A 16,231-nucleotide genomic window follows, 5' to 3' on the forward strand; every position below is an offset into this window, starting at 1 on the left:
AGCAGCCATGTTTGAAAGTAACATCTAATCAAGGGGCAAAGTGACAAATCAGAGAATTATTTGACAGACTAAGTCAGAGACATGCCCAACTCTCAAGAAAACAGGGACAACCTAAGAGAGCAGACAGAGGGGGGCAGTTTTATCAGTACAGTTTTACAGAGACAGGTTGCAGGTGAAGACAGAATGAAGCAGAATAAGAAAGAGCCAAAACATTAGGACATATTGAAAAGTTATTGTGAGGCTAAGCAGAACAATTCAGTCAGAAGTCCAAAGAAGCCAGATTGAATCAGTCAGCTTGGGGAAAACTTTGGCCTGAAAGAGCTGAGTTGAACCAGCCAGACCCAGTTCAGAAAGAGGTAGAAAGGGTGAGTTTATTCAGCAGTAAGCCTCCAAGAAAACAAAACAGCTAAATTCAAGTTATATTTACAGTTATTTATCATCAGTGCACTTCGAGCATTCTCTTGCCTTCTGCATATACTGAGAGAGTGTATCCTAAATAGTGGCTAAGGCCCACCTGTGTTGATGACTGGCCCTGCAACAGGTTATGGCAAGTCTACTAGCTGTGCTGGAATATAGCAAGAAAAGAAAGGCAACTGAAAAACTTTAAAAGTCTCTTTAACAATTCAGAGAATACTCTTGCAAATGGAATTTCAGAGAGCAAGAGGGTTTCGTATCATAAGAGAATATTAACTGAACTAATCTAATGATCTTCAGAAGCAACAACCAGAATAAAATGAGTAGAGAGGAGATAGAACAAAAATCAGAGTGATGAAGAAAGCAAATCAGTAGTTTTCTGTGTCTGTTCATTTTTGCAAACTGCTTTATGTCATGAAGAGGAGTTTTGATGTAGGGTTAATGATGCTGTAAGATGGTCCACCCAACTACAGTCTAGAGTGGGTTAGGAGTCATGGGTAATAGACTTAAATATTTTAATATCCCTATTTTCTTATGACCCAGAAAACCTACACCCAAAAGATGCACACATGTAACAGACATGAATACCAACCCTGTTTGTAGCAACAAAGGACTGAAACAGACCGAACATTGACAGAAGACAGAGTAATTAACTAGAGCTTCATGTCAAAACATGGATAGACCTTACAGACATAAAACTGAACACAGGAAAAGATACTTCCATGAGACTAAAATGAACCATCCCTGCACTTTTTAAAAAGCAAAATATAAGCATAAATAAAAAGTCATGAGTAAAATGAAAATTTTTGGACAAATTTGAAAATTTAGGTAACTTTAGTGGAATACAAAAAAATAAAATAAAGAGGCTTATGAGGCCTCAGTTCATGGGTACCTAGTATGTGCCTACTTTTCATAAGACATCTAAAAGCATTAGAGTGCAGATTTATTTAGAATGTAATTTAATCAGAACTAACGTGTAATACATAATATAAGGAAATAGAATTTATATAAATTGAATTGTATCAAGAAAAAACCAGACTATAATCAAGTAACAATAATATAAATACCAATGACAGCTACTTCAAAATGAAAAGAGGGAGAGCACAAACTGTTTTCTAGAACTCTGTGGGCAGCAAGGGTGAGTGGGAATGTGATTATACACAATTCAGTCCTTTTAATAAGTGCTGATTTAGCAATAAGAGGAAACAAACTTTTCAGTCTATTCTCTTTGTATCAGTATCCCTCTGAATCACCACAAAAACTTTGCATGGAAAAAAAAAATAAAAGTGATAGTTATATTTTATAAATTGAGATAACTACATAATAAATGAAAAGTGAATTATTATTTTGCGCTCCTACTCTTCTTCCTTCTCTTCTTGAAAAAAGATTGCTGAAACTCCTCAAGGAATACTTAAATTTCTATCCATCCTCCTGTCTCAGCCTCTTCAGTGCTAGAGTTGTAGACATGAGCCATCACATCCTCTGATGCTTAATATTTAAGGTTTTTAATCAATATATTAACTTCCAATTTCTTGGACATGTCCAATTAGTAACCTATGGACACCCAAACAAAAAAAAAAAAAAAAAAAAAAAAAGAAATCAAAAGTTTCAAAAATGGAGATCCAGAGACACAGGCCTGGTGAAATGGTGCTTCGAGTAGCCAGGGCACAGAGAGACTCAATGCTCCAATGAAAAGAAATAGGCTATCAGACTGGGTACATAAACAGAATTCAGCATTTTGCTGCATACAGGAAACTCATCTCAGAGACAAAGACAGACACTATCTCAGAGTAACATGTTGGGAAAAAACCTATCAAGCAAATGGCCCCAAGAAGAAAGCTGAAATAGCCATTCTAATATCGAATAAAGTAGTTTTTCAACCAAAAGTTATCAAAAAAGACAATAAAAGAAACCTTTTACTCATTAAAAAGAAAATTTATCAGGAGGAACTCTCAATCCTTAACATATATGATCCAAATACAAGAGCACGCATATTCATAAAAGAAATCCTACTAAAGCACTAAAAATAGATTGTACCCTATACAATAATAGTGGGAGACCTCACAACCCAATCTCATCAATGGACTGATCATGGAAACAGAAACTGAACAAGGACATGGTGAAACTAGCAGAGGTTATGAACCAATTGGAATTAATAGACATCTACAGAACATATCATCCTAAACAAAAGAATACACTTTCTTCTCAGAATATCATGACACCTTCTCCAAAATTGCCTTAAAAATTGGTCACAAAACAAGCCTCAGTAGATATAAGAAGATTGGAATACTCCCATGCTTCCTATCAGATCACCAGGGACTAAGGCTGGTCTTAAATAACAACAAATACAACATAAAGCCCATATTCACATGGAAACTATACAATGCTCTATTAAACAATAACATGGTCAAAGAAGAAATAAAGAAAGAAATTATGGATTTTCTAGAATTTAACAAAAATGGAAACACAATATATCCAAACCTATGCAATGCATGTAAGCAGTACTGAGAGGAAAACTCATAGCTCTGAGTGCTTTCAAAAATACTGGAAAGAGCATACACTAGCAACTTGACAGCACAGTTGAAAGCTCTAGAACAAAAGGAAGCAGATACACCCAGGAGAAGTAGACAGCAGGAAATAATTAAACTCAGAGCATAAATTGACCAAATAGAAACAAGAAGAACCATTCAAAGAATGAACAAAACCAGGAGCTGGTTCTTTGAGAAAAGTAAAAAGAATGAAAAACCCTTAGCCAGACTAACTAGAGGGCAAAGAGAGAGCAGCCAAATTAAAATATCAGAAATAAAAGTGGAGACATAACAACTGAATCTGAAGAAATTCAAGAAATCATCAGATCCTACTACAAAAGCCTATACTCAACAAAGCTGGAAAATCTGGAGGAAATGGATGAATTCCTAGACAGCAAAAGGAAATCAAAGGGATACAATTGGAAAAGAAGAAGTAAAAACATCACTGTTTGCAGATAACATGATAGTGTAATTAAATCACCTCAAAAATTCCAACAGAGAACTTCTACAGCTGATAAAAAAGTTCAGCAAAGTGGCTGGATATAAAATTAACTCAAACAAATCAGTAGCCTTCCTCTACTCAAAGGACAAACATGCAGATGAAAGAATTAGGGAAAAGATGATCTTCACAATAGTCACAAAAATATGAAATACCTTGGTGTGACTCTAATTAAGTAAGTGAAGGACCTGTATGACAAGAACTTCAAATCTCTAAAGAGGGAAATCGAGGACATTCTCACAAAATGGAAAGATCTCCTATGTTCATGAATTGGAAGGATCAATATTGTAAAAAATGGCCATCTTACCGAAAGCAATCTACAGATTCAATGCAATCCCCATTAAAATTCCAACCCAATTCTTCATAGAGTTGGAAAGAGCAGTGTGATACTTCATCTGGAATAACAAAAGACCTAGAATAGAGCAATCCATCCTCAACAACAAGAAAACTTCTGCGGGAATCACTATTCCTGACCTCAAGCTATATTACAAGGCAATTGTGCTGAAAACTGCATGGTACTGGTACAGAGATAGGCACATGGATCACTGGAATAGAACAGAAGATTCAGAAACAAGCCCTCACATATATTGTCACTTGACTTTTGACAAAGGAGCTTTAAACATTCAATGGAAAAAGGACAGCCTCTTCAAAAAATGGTGTTGGTCCAACTGGCACTCAGCATGCAGAAGAATGAAAATAGACCCTTTCTCATCTCCTTGAACGAATCTCAAGTGCAAGCGGATCAAAGATTTTCACATTAAACCAGGTACACTGAAATTATTAGAAGAGAAAGTAGGGAAAACCTTAGAGCACATAGCACAGGAGAAAATTTCCTGAACAGAACATCAATGGCTCGTGCTCTAAGGTCAAATATTGACAAATGGGAGTTAATGAGAATACAAAGTTTCTGTAAGGCTAAGTACACTGTCAAGGAAACAAAATGGCAGTCAACAGACTGGGAAATATCTTTACCAACCCCACATCAGATAGATGCCAAATATCCAAGGTATACCAAGAACTCAAGAAGGTAGACACCAGAGAATCAAACAACCCTATTAAAAAATGGGGTACAGAGCTAAATAAAACTCTCAATTGAGGAATATTGAATGGCTGAGAAGCATCTAAGGAAGTGCTAGACATCCTTAGCCATCAGGGAAATGCAAATCAAAACAACCCTGAGATTCTGCCTCATAACAACCAGAATGGCTAATGTCAAAAATTCAGATGACAGCAAATGCTGGCAAGAATGCGGAGAAAGAGGAACACTTCTCCATTGTTGGTGGGGTTATAAACTGGTACAACCACTCTGGAAATCAGTCTGGAGATTCCTCAGAAAATTGGAGATAGTACTACTTAAAGACCCAGTTATTCCACTTCTGGGCATTTACTCCAGAGAAGCTCCAATACACAATGTTCATAGCAGCCCTATTTATAATAGCCAGAAGCTAGAAAGAACCCAGATGTCCTTCAGTAGATGAAAGGATACAAAAATTGTGGTATATTTACACAATGGAGTACTACTCAGCTATCAGAAACAATGACTTTATGAAAATCTTAAGAAAATGGATGCATCTAGAGAATATCATTCTGAGTGAAGCAACCAGTTACAAAAGAACAGACATAATATGCAGTCACTGGTAATTGGATACTAATCCCAGAAAGCTCTGAACACCCCAGGAACAACTCACAGAGTATATGAAGTTCCAGAAAAATCAAAGGCCAAAAAAAAAAAAAAAAAGAAAAAGAAATCAAAAACCATTATGCTTAATCTTTACACACCAAGAAAACTTTGACTATTTCCAGGTTACATCTTGTTTTACATGTACTTTATGCTCATTGTAACTGGTAAGATTTTAATGCATATTATCAAACCTTTAAAAAAATCAAGTACTGCCAAAAATGCATTCATATACTTTTATGCAAAAATGCTTAAAATCTGTACATTCATCTTTGTTTTTTTATATAAAGTTGTTCAAGTTATGAAAAAAAAAGTTTCAAAGGTGATTTTTTTTCTTTCAATGTAAAGCATAAATTTTAATCATTTGTATGCTAGAGTTTCGCAGTTTCAACAGCACATACTGGAGCAAAAGTCCCACATAGACTAACTAATAAGCACCACTCTTTACTTACATGATCTGGAACTCCTGGACTAAGCAAATCCACATCAAAGTTTCCAGACAGACGAACGAAGGGTGAAACTGCCACCCTTCCTTCCTTGCAGCTCATCAAGTGAGACACAAGTGGAGAATCTTCACATTCATTACCTGTGAACTCTGAGCAGAATGAGATGAGATAGAACCACTTTTGTTCTTGTTAGTTTAATTTCTTATTGGCTTGCCTGCATGCTTGCTTGAAATAGTTTCACTGTGTTTCCCTGCAAAGCCTAGAATTCTCTCTGTATGTCAGGTTGAACATAGAGTTCCCCCTGCCTCTGAAATACTGGAAATTAAGGCAGGCTCCACCATGCCTGGAAGATTCATTTTAAATGCAGCCGCAGTGTCAAACCTCATTTTCTTGTATAAGAGCTAAACCAGGCTAATAGGGAGGGCCCACACAACAACAGGGTCCACACAACAGCAAAGATTGAATTGGCACATATACATACACATACATATACAGTATGTAATGGAAAACATTTATTAAAATAGACAATTAGTGCTAGTGTTACTATTGCAAAAATATGTACTATACTTTTGACAGTCAAAAGTTAATTAAACTTGAAAGTTACCTAAATTAACTCTTACATTTATAACCTTTCCTCCACTGAATTGAGACTTGGCCTTAGAATCTTCCCAAGTACTAATCATAGCCAACTTTGCTTAGCTTTCCAGATCAGACAAGATGAGGCATGCTTAGAGCATCTTAGAAATAGACTAATTATGCTGTTCTAAGTGTCCACTATCAGTAGGTATAGATATAGTTATGAGAATATGTATGTTATCCATCCCTGTTTTAAAAAACTCCAATGTGGGCTCTAGTGTGTCACTAAGGCAGACTATCCTCCTGTTCCCATCTCACCTGCCCTGAGAGGTGTGGGCCTCCCATTACTATCTGCTCTTGTCTTTACCGCTACATTTATAGTCTAAGAGAGTGCATACTCTACTTCTGTGAATTTCTCCAACTGAAGATGTTAGTGTAATGTAAACCGCAGACATTTCTCCTGACCTCACAAATGTTCTATCTTGGTCACCCATTTTTCTATTTATGATCTCTTAGGATACTTCCATCCATTTGGTTATAAACAAGAACAACAAAAGCAAAACGTTTTACCATATGCTAAGCCCTCCTTCAGGATTTTCATGTGCACCTATGATTTAAAACTAGTCACTTGAAGCACACTAATACAAAATAATACTCATCTCTGTCTCCAGTGTCTAATAATAAAGCAAGGTCATGGTTAAGTCTTTCCCCAATTCCAGAGGTCAGAAGTAGCAGAGTCAGAGAATCTGACCAAGATCTATGACAGTATACTTCAAGCCTGTCCTGAAAGTACTCATAGATTCCCTCTTGTTTCTCTTGTCTAGGAGCCAGCCTTGCTCAACTTTCTAGAACTCTCCCAAGTTTCTAGCAAGCTTTGAAAATGGTTTGTAAATGATAAAATTTGATTTTAGTTTCATTCTCAACTGTCCTTGAACTGTCAACCACCAACTTCCTTTTTCTTTTATTAAAAAGAATCTAATTGTTCTCAAGCAAGCTGACTTTTATACAGTGTCAGCCTTCAGAGATAAACATGGGAAAGATGCAGCGCTACCACTGACCTGCATCCCTAGCATCTACCTGACATGTCCTTGGGCAAGATTATTATTAAATTGTTTCACAGTAGAAATAAAATGCACTTGCCGATTTTTGACAAGGGGAGTTGATACTCCTGTTTCATGTCAGCCAATTGGGACACAGTTAGCAGAAAGGAAGAAAAGTCTTCTGTCACTTGCATGTTGTACTCAAGCAGGGCGTCACTGAAGTCCTCCGGGAGGTCATCAAGAAACACCTAAAAGCCAACGATTTTCAGAGAGAGTTGAATAGCTTCCTTGAAACGCAGAATATCTAGAGCAATGAATGCAAAAGACCACAAACTATAATTAATTATTTTCAATGAAGCTGCTTTTTTTTTTCTTCTCAGTTAGACTGAGGTATAAAAAACAAATTATTCTTGTTCTTATATGCATGTGTAAGAATAATTACTCTACTCACAACATTTAGTCTGGTACAAATTAATCAAAATGATATGATATTTGTAAAAATAAAAGCATGTCCTCAAATGTCATTCAACTCATGAGTAATTCCAAAGGGCCTAGGGATACATTTGCAAAGCAAGGAAGATACAGCATATTTTCAGACTGGGAAACAACCATGCCCGGTTGAGAGGTTTAGAAACCTTCACTTGTGTTCACTCTACTAACACAGTTAATGACTTTTTCTTGGACACATGAAAGTACTCTGTATCTAATTTTATTTTCTTTCCTTTTTGGTAGTTTTTTCAGTAGAAAACTACAAGCCCACAAAGTACCTTCACTTAAGACTTCTGTACCTGAAGAACTGGGAATAAAGGAATTCTGCCATGCCATAAGGGATCATTCAGAAAGTTATATTATAATATGGAGAGAAGCTACTCGAAGCACCAAAGAGTCATAAGGCTGCTAGAAATATGATCTCATGCACATTAACGTGTGGCTTAATGAACTCATATACATGTTTTAATGAAATGAACAAATGCACTGTGACATAAGGTCATAATCACAAGACACACATTCAGCAACGAGGGTAGCTTTGGGGTTGAATATATAATTGCCTACATTTTTTCATGTATACACACATGAATGTGTGTGTGTGAGTGCTCTCCACCTCATTTTTTGAAGCAAGCTCTCCCACCACACCTGCACTCTCCAAGTAGGCTCTGCTACCCTAGCCAGTTCCAAAGAGCCAAGCATGTTTGGCTCCCTCGCTCTGGGAATGCAATTAGCGCCACTGTGCATATCCTGTCATGTGCGTACTGGGAATCCAAACTCAGCTCTTCACGCTTGCACGGTAAGCTCGCCACCAAGTCACCTTCCAGCCCCTTTTCGTTAATGCTACATTTGGATGCAATCAGCTAACGAGCCGAATGTGCTTTCATGCTATTTATCCTCAAAGCATGTAAACTTTGAATAGATTCACAGAGGGGCTTAGAGTTACAAATAAAAATTACATTATCTCTGCAAAGAACAGATTAATTTACAAAATACGTTCACAATCCCATGTTCATAAAATCCAATTGTTATTGAGACATTTCTGATAGAATTTATGTTATTAATTAATTTTATCAGAAAGTTTTTACCTTTGATTGATAAAACTTGGGTTTAGCCTCATAGAACTTGGCTGGAATATACGTTCTTCCAAAAAGATTTGCCAAAACTAAAACCAGCTTTTCCATTACATCTTCAGAAAAACGTTTTGAGCCTATACAAAAGAAAAGTTTCATGTTACATATGTAAAAAGGGGGTTAGGTCAAGTTTGTATGTTTAAATTGCCATGTTTATTTTATTGCAACTAACTTTTCCTACAGATGCTTCTCATCTGAACTTTTTGCATTCATGCGTATATACCTTCATTAATGTCCTTCTCTTCTCAGCTACAAATTACTTCATGCTCAGATTTATATTTTGCTCACTTTGGACCATCTCCCAGTGAGTGACAAAATTTATAACAATGTCTCCATGTTGGTCAGTGTGCTATGACCAAGAGACACAATGATCACAGCAACTCACTTCATTGTTGCTGTTTACAGTTTTACAGGTTTAATCTATTACCAACATGGTAGGGAGAATGGTGACAGACATGGTTCTGGAGAAGAAGTTGAGAGTAGAGTTCTACAATCTGAATGATCAGGCAACAGGAAGAGGGAGCCACTGGGCCTGGCTTGAAATTTCAAAGCCCCAAAGCCCATGGCCAGTAACATACTCCCTTCAACAATGACATACTTCCTCATCCCTCCCATAGTACCACTCCTAAATGACCATACATTAAAATATAGGAACCTGTGGAAGCTGTTCCAATTCAGATCACCACATAGATCCCGCTCCTGCCACTTCTCAAGCTAATGAAGAGCTACAGCAGATCCATCAGTAGAGTTTCTACATGCTAATCACAGCAGCAATCACAGCAGTGTCTTTCCCTGCATATCCCTATGGATTCTGAAGACTGAAATTCCATTAATGTTCTTCAGTAACAACTTAAAATCCTTATCACTATTCTTGGGGTCTCCAACACAAATCCATGCTGCACTGTCACAGGTTCATGCAGTGGGTTCTATGAGCTTCCATGTGGTAACACCCTGACAGGCACTTGGCCCCAGCAGCTTTCCTTAGTCTCAGAGGGAGATTCTAAAACCCCTTTCTTTTATTCTTGACTTTAAAGCCAGAACTATGTGACTGATGTTGCTGAGTTCTACTACTTGCTAGGGCTAGAATATGGCTCTCTTTTAGAATTATATGTGCATTAGCTTCCTGCTGCTGTTGGTTCCCTTCATTGCATAAGTTTTTCTTTAATTCCTTTGCACAAATTGGAGCTTGGCAGGGCAGAGTATTTCTTAGGGGTCATTTCTCTCTTTATCCCACTTAGCACCTCAGGGGTCACTGCTCCCTTTATCCCATTTATCAGCAGGCTTTTCTTTAAAGTTTTTGTCTCCTTGAGCCCTGGACTAAGCTTCATTACACTTCCTGGTACTCCTTTTCTCCTCCAACTGTTAATTATTTTCTTTGTGCACCTTGCTCCTTTTCATTATAGACCTGTACAAGAATGACTATAAATAACCACAAAATGCAGTCAATACTAGGCTGCATTGACATCTCTGCTAATATCAGTAGAACACAACTCTTCCATTTACTCTCTGGCATATTGTTTGAATAAGAGCAGAAAATTCTTTGCCAAAATATCACAAAAGAAAGGTCTCCAGGCCCTTAATATTCTTCTCCCCTGAATCCTCTTAAGCTGAGCTGTTATAATCTTCATTGTTCTCCACACCATTGTCTTTCCTGCTCCTACTATTGTGGCCTATTAAGCCCCATTGAAAATGTTAAGCAACTTTCCTAATCCAAAATCCACATTCCACCCATGAGCAGATGGCAAATTTTATAAAAAGAAAGCATTTACTTGGCTTACAGTTTCAGAGGTTTAGGCCATTCTCATTATGTTGAGAGGCATGGTGGCACTCAGGAACACATGGCGCTGGAGATGTAGCTGAGAATTCTACATCACATCCACAGGCAGCAGGAAGGAGAGAGACTCTGGACTTACCATGAGCTTTTGAAATCTCCAAGTCCATTCCCCAGTGACACCCCTCCTACAACAAGGCTACACTTCCCAATTCCTTCAAATACTGCCACCCCCTGTGACCAAGTATTGAGCATGTGGGGGCCATTCTCACTCAAGCTCCCACAACCTCTCTCCTCCTTTCAATAACCTCTTATGGGATCTCAGTGCCTAACAACAAGATGGCCAAAGCTAAACCCACAGATAACTTTCCTCCACTCAACTGGAGTCATGGCTCATGTGAGGCGCCACACTCAAATAGCACATGAACCATATTAGTGTTTAAAAAGTTGTGATGGCCCCCAAAACTTGGGATCTAGCATCAGGTTACTTGTATTTGAGTATTGGCTCTGACTTTTAAAAGGTAACAACCAGTCTACCTAACGTCTCTACACATCCTTTATAAAGTTATCCATTTTAGATCCCTATCAACAACAAAAAACACAACCACACTTCCTGTTGCCTGAAATAACTGATTTTACAAAGCTTTGGGGAACAGAACTTTCTGAGCAGCCACAACATGACACACTTTTTACAAGTATAAAAACTACAAGTATCATTCAAAATATTTTCATTAGCTAGTGACAGAAAGCAAAGTAAGAGATGGAAGTCACTGTTACACACATCAATAAGCACACATGTTATGAGAGAGCAATATTTCCTTCAAAGATTTAATTAAATAATTTATTTTGAAATGTAGGACTCAAAGGTCTTTCCATTAAAACTTTATGGGATTTATTTTAAAAGATTTTGTCCAATTTGGGTAAAAAATTATCATGTGTAAGTTGACCTAGATTACAAAATAAATTCAATATTAGCTATTGAATTATACAATTATACTATACTATACAATTATATTCAAAGAAAATAATGTTGCAAATAATATTCACAGATATTAATAGTAATTATCTGTTGGTAGAATTTTGGGTTTTCTCGTTTTAACAATGCTTTCTTTTTGTTTTCTTTTAATTTTTTTAATTATCCCTTACCACTTTATTTTTTTAAAAAAGAGGAATACATTTATAGATTTTTAAAGGCATTTTTGGCATAACATTATATGAATAATTTTGTCAGTACTTAGTTCTTTTAGAGATTTGATAGCTTGCATAGAAGTCCCATTAGTTATCATAAGCATGAAGTACATATAGGGCAGAACGTAACATGGAAACAGATTTCTTATTGGGTTAACATGTTTTCTTATATTGTTACTCAAAACTGATCATATATATCATTTTAAACTGATAAGCTCTTAAATAACAATTGAATAAACATTTTTCTGAAATTTCTATGAATCAGGTATTTTTCCCACCATAAAAAGATTATGTGTGTGTGCGTGTGTAAAAATACATATTATATATACATGAATATTAAAATATATTATTTAATATATACCTATATACTGATAAAAACATATTAAATATGACAATATTACTTTGATGCTACATGGACCCACAGACAGACAACACAGTCCTCAAACTTACCTTTACTTGTTGGTTGACAAAGTTTATGGAAAAGGCCTTTTACAAGAAAACTGACAAACACAAGATTAGAAGGTTCATGGTAGTGTAAATGTGACACGAGGCCAGCAAACCCTATTGGGTTGCCTTCCTGATCTATAAGTCCCTAAAGAACAAAAATAATTCGTTAGCTTTGCTCAACTCAGAATAAAAAGTCAATTATTCATTGTCAGTTTAAAATAGTTCATAATATTAATAAGATAGTAACTGTTAACTGGGCCAATGTTAATAATTATATAAATGACAAGTAACAACAATGCATTGTCATTAAAACCCCAAAATCTAGGGTTGGAGAGATGGCTCAGCAGTGAGGAGCACAGATTACTTTTCCAGAGGACCTGAACTCAATCTTCCAGAATCTACATTTAGCTTCCCAGTTAGTTGTAACTCCAGTTTCAGGCTTCTTATATCCTTCTTCTTGTGTCTACAGACACACACACACACACACACACACACACACACAGAGAGAGAGAGAGAGAGAGAGAGAGAGAGATAAACTTTAAAAAATAGATGTAAAAAAAATCAAATGTCTGCTGCTTAAGAAAAAAAAAATATAGATAGTAGCAAATCTATTCTGCACAGACAGAGGGCAGGGAGGGCTCATACCTCTTTCACCAGGAACTGCAAAGAATATAAGAAGTAAAGCTTTAATGTGTCTGTGGCCCGGGGTTGTTTGAAAGACAACAGTGAGTGCTTCAGCACTGACAGTGCCTACAAAAAAAAAAAAAAAAAAAAAAAAAAAAAAAAAAACATTTAAATCAGCAACATAAATTGAATGAAATGTCTTTAAAACAAATAAGATAAGCTAAGTTATACATCACAAGTACAAACACACCAATATTATATAGGTCCGATATGTGTGTGTATATACATGTTTGAATTATAAGATCTATACCTCTGAAGAACAAAGAAACATTGTGAGTGTTCCTTTTCACTACTCTACTCGTTCAAATGCTGTCTCCCCTGACTACAGCACACAAGGAAAAAAGGATGTCCTTAAAAGCTCCTTATTGTCCTTGTGGTCCCCAACTGTATACTATATTAATAATACCATAAAACATAGCAGCAATAAGCAAAATTTAATTAGGTTTAGTACAATTTTCTTCATTCTAAAGCACATCTTCTAACCCAGCACATATTTCCTTGAAGACACAAAAAAGCACTATGGCAGTATGAATGAGAATGGACTCAAAGGCTCATGTGCTTGGTTGTTCACTCTACAGTGCATGGAACAGTTTGGGAAGGATGAGACACTCTCCAGTACATGGAACAGTTTGAGAAGGATGAGACACTCCCCAGTGCATGGAACAGTTTGGGAAGGATGAGACACTCCCCAGTACATGGAACAGTTTGAGAAGGATGAGACACTCCCCAGTGCATGGAACAGTTTGGGAAGGATGAGACACTCTCCAGTGCATGGAACAATTTGAGAAGGATGAGAGAGTGTAAGCATTCACATTGTAAAAGCCCATGATAATCACAGTTAGCCCTCGGACTCTACCTTGTGGTAATGTCTCAAGATGTGAGCTCTCAGCCATTACTCCAGCACCATACCTACCTTCCTGCTGCCCTGCTTCTACCATGATAGTCATAGACTCTTAAAAGTCCCCAGTAAACTACTGTTCTTTCTATGAATTCCTTCCATCATGGTCCTATCACATGGACAAAAAAGTGATTAAGACAAAATTGCCCCCAAACAGTATGAGCATAAAAAACATTCTAGTTTAAGAGCTTGCAGTGAGCAAGTTATAAGGGATGGGGGTGAGAGGAAACTAGATACAGTATTTTGAATTGGCAATACTACTGAAAATGGAGTTAAAGAAGCTTGGCTGAAGCCAAAAGAGGGCTTCCTTTCAAGTGTGGCATTCGACTTCTCTCTAAACTACCTGCAAAGTCAGAAAAAAAGCAAAGGTTCTTAGTCTCACTCAATGCAAACCTATCTGCCCTAGGTTAGAGAGTTTCTAGAAAACAGAAAGAAGCTCAGTTGTCCTTTAAAAGACACACAAAATAAGAAAGAACTATTTTATTAGTAATTCTGTACACACATATGTGTAGGATGGAGGAAGTACAAGAGGAACAAAAAAAAGTGTATAACTCCCTTGACAGTGGGTTATAGAGGAAACCAAAGTGACCTCTATTACCACACCCTTTGTGTGTGCAAGAATCAGAGGAGGAAGCAACTGGAAAACCACAAAGAAGCAAGAGAGTGTTTGGGGACAGGAACTGTGTAGTTCACTGTGTCCTCAGACCTTAGGAACTATGTAGTTCACTGTGTCCTCAGACCTTAAGAACTATGCAGTTCACTGTGTACTCAGACCTTATCATTAACATCATACTAGCATGATGTATTTTCACTGCTACCACAAAATACCTGAGGAGAGCAACCTAAATGAGGAACAATTTAGTTTTGGCACATGTTTTTAAAAGTAGCTGCCTGGTTTGGTCTCATCCTCAGTGGGAGAGGATGAATTTAGTCCTGCTCTGGGTGGATGTCCCAGGGTAGCTTGTCCTTCTCTGGGAGGGGGCAATGGGAGGAGACATTTCTAAGCATGGGGTTAGGAGGCTGTGATTGGATGTAAAGTGAATGAATGAACTAATGAAGAAAATCACTTTCAATACATAGCTTGTCTTGCTCCATTACACAGCACCTGCAGTGATGGGGCTGCCCTCTTACAGCAGGCCTGCATTAAAAGTCTCCTCTTTCTTCTACTCTTGTTCTATCAAGGGTCTCAGCAAACTGCATGGCACCACCTTAGTTGAGAACACTGCTGTTCTGCATGCTCATTTTCTCTAGTGGGGGCTTCACAGATGCTCACAGAAATAATCTGTAACTGAGTCTATGAGAATGCTCCTAAAGAACACAATTGATCCAGGCATAGTGGTACATGCTTGTAATCCCAGCACACTCAGAAGGTGGAGGCAAGAGAATCAGGAGTTCAAAGTAACCCACAGCTCTGAAGTGAGTTCAAAACCAGCTGAGACTACATGACACCCTGCCTCAAACAATGATAATAAAATAAACAGAACTGACAATATAAAGGTCTAAATTAATAATCCAAAATTAAAATGTTATGTTCTCTCATAATTAAAAAAAGTAATTGAGAAAAAAGAGAAATTGGACTTCTATATATGATATGATGTATACATATATCATATGTATATGGGATATATATGTGGTATATATATGTGGTATATATATGAGAGATATATATGAAAAATATATATATATATATATGGGATATACATGGGAGATATATGAAATATACACATTATATATAAATATAAATATAAATTAAATAAATGGGGTAATTGACAAAAATATAATCTAAGAGCATTTTAGTCACAAAACTACTTGAATATAGTTATGAAAACATTCCATATATTCTCCATGTTGACCCCATATGTGCAGGTCAGTAGTAGAGAATATGTGTAACCTACATAGCAAGACAGAACCGTATCATCAAAAGCAGCTAACTAGTCATGTTTAAGTTACTTTTCAGGAAGTATAACTTGAGGAAAATAATTTGAAATAAGCAAAAACAAAAGACTCATATTACTATGTAGGCAGGAAAAACAACAGTCAAACAAACTGTATGAGGAAGGAGATTAGCCTGGCTGGCGGAGGTAGGAGGGGAATAAATGTGCTCCAGGAAACACCTGATCCTAGGGACTAAGAGTAGTCATGGGGGCATAATAGATGTTTTCTCTTAGTGAGTCTCTAGATTTAAACATGTATGCATGAGGCAGTGAAGAGACTCTTTGAGATGGAGAAGGAGCCCAGTGGTAGGAAATTGAGATATACAACAAAGAAATGGAGAGAGGATATGGCCAAAGCATCTGACACACACAGTCATGAAACACCATGACAGAAGAAAACATCATTTAAAAAGCACAGTCTGAAGAGTCTATGCCCACACTTAAAACTGGGCACAAGTAAGCAGAGACTTCCCATCATGCTTTGCAAATAGGCCAAAGCACAGAAAATG

General features: G+C 37.0%; 1 protein-coding gene across 1 annotated transcript in view; it reads right to left on the reverse strand.

Annotated features, from left to right (window-relative positions):
- The window catches only part of LOC308429695 (putative ATP-dependent RNA helicase DDX60), a gene marked incomplete at its 5' end in the record, with an annotated part of 86,831 nt that overhangs the window by 4,409 nt on the left and 66,191 nt on the right, over positions 1–16,231 (reverse strand). Inside the window, 5 exons of the mRNA XM_080928608.1 lie at positions 5,572–5,714; positions 7,282–7,429; positions 8,756–8,877; positions 12,210–12,351; positions 12,852–12,956. Coding sequence (XP_080784734.1) covers positions 5,572–5,714; positions 7,282–7,429; positions 8,756–8,877; positions 12,210–12,351; positions 12,852–12,956 — 660 coding nt within the window. The remainder of the gene's footprint in view (positions 1–5,571; positions 5,715–7,281; positions 7,430–8,755; positions 8,878–12,209; positions 12,352–12,851; positions 12,957–16,231) is intronic.

This window comes from Micromys minutus, assembly GCF_963924665.1.
Source record: "Micromys minutus genome assembly, chromosome: 14".
NCBI classification, from domain to species: domain Eukaryota; kingdom Metazoa; phylum Chordata; class Mammalia; order Rodentia; family Muridae; genus Micromys; species Micromys minutus.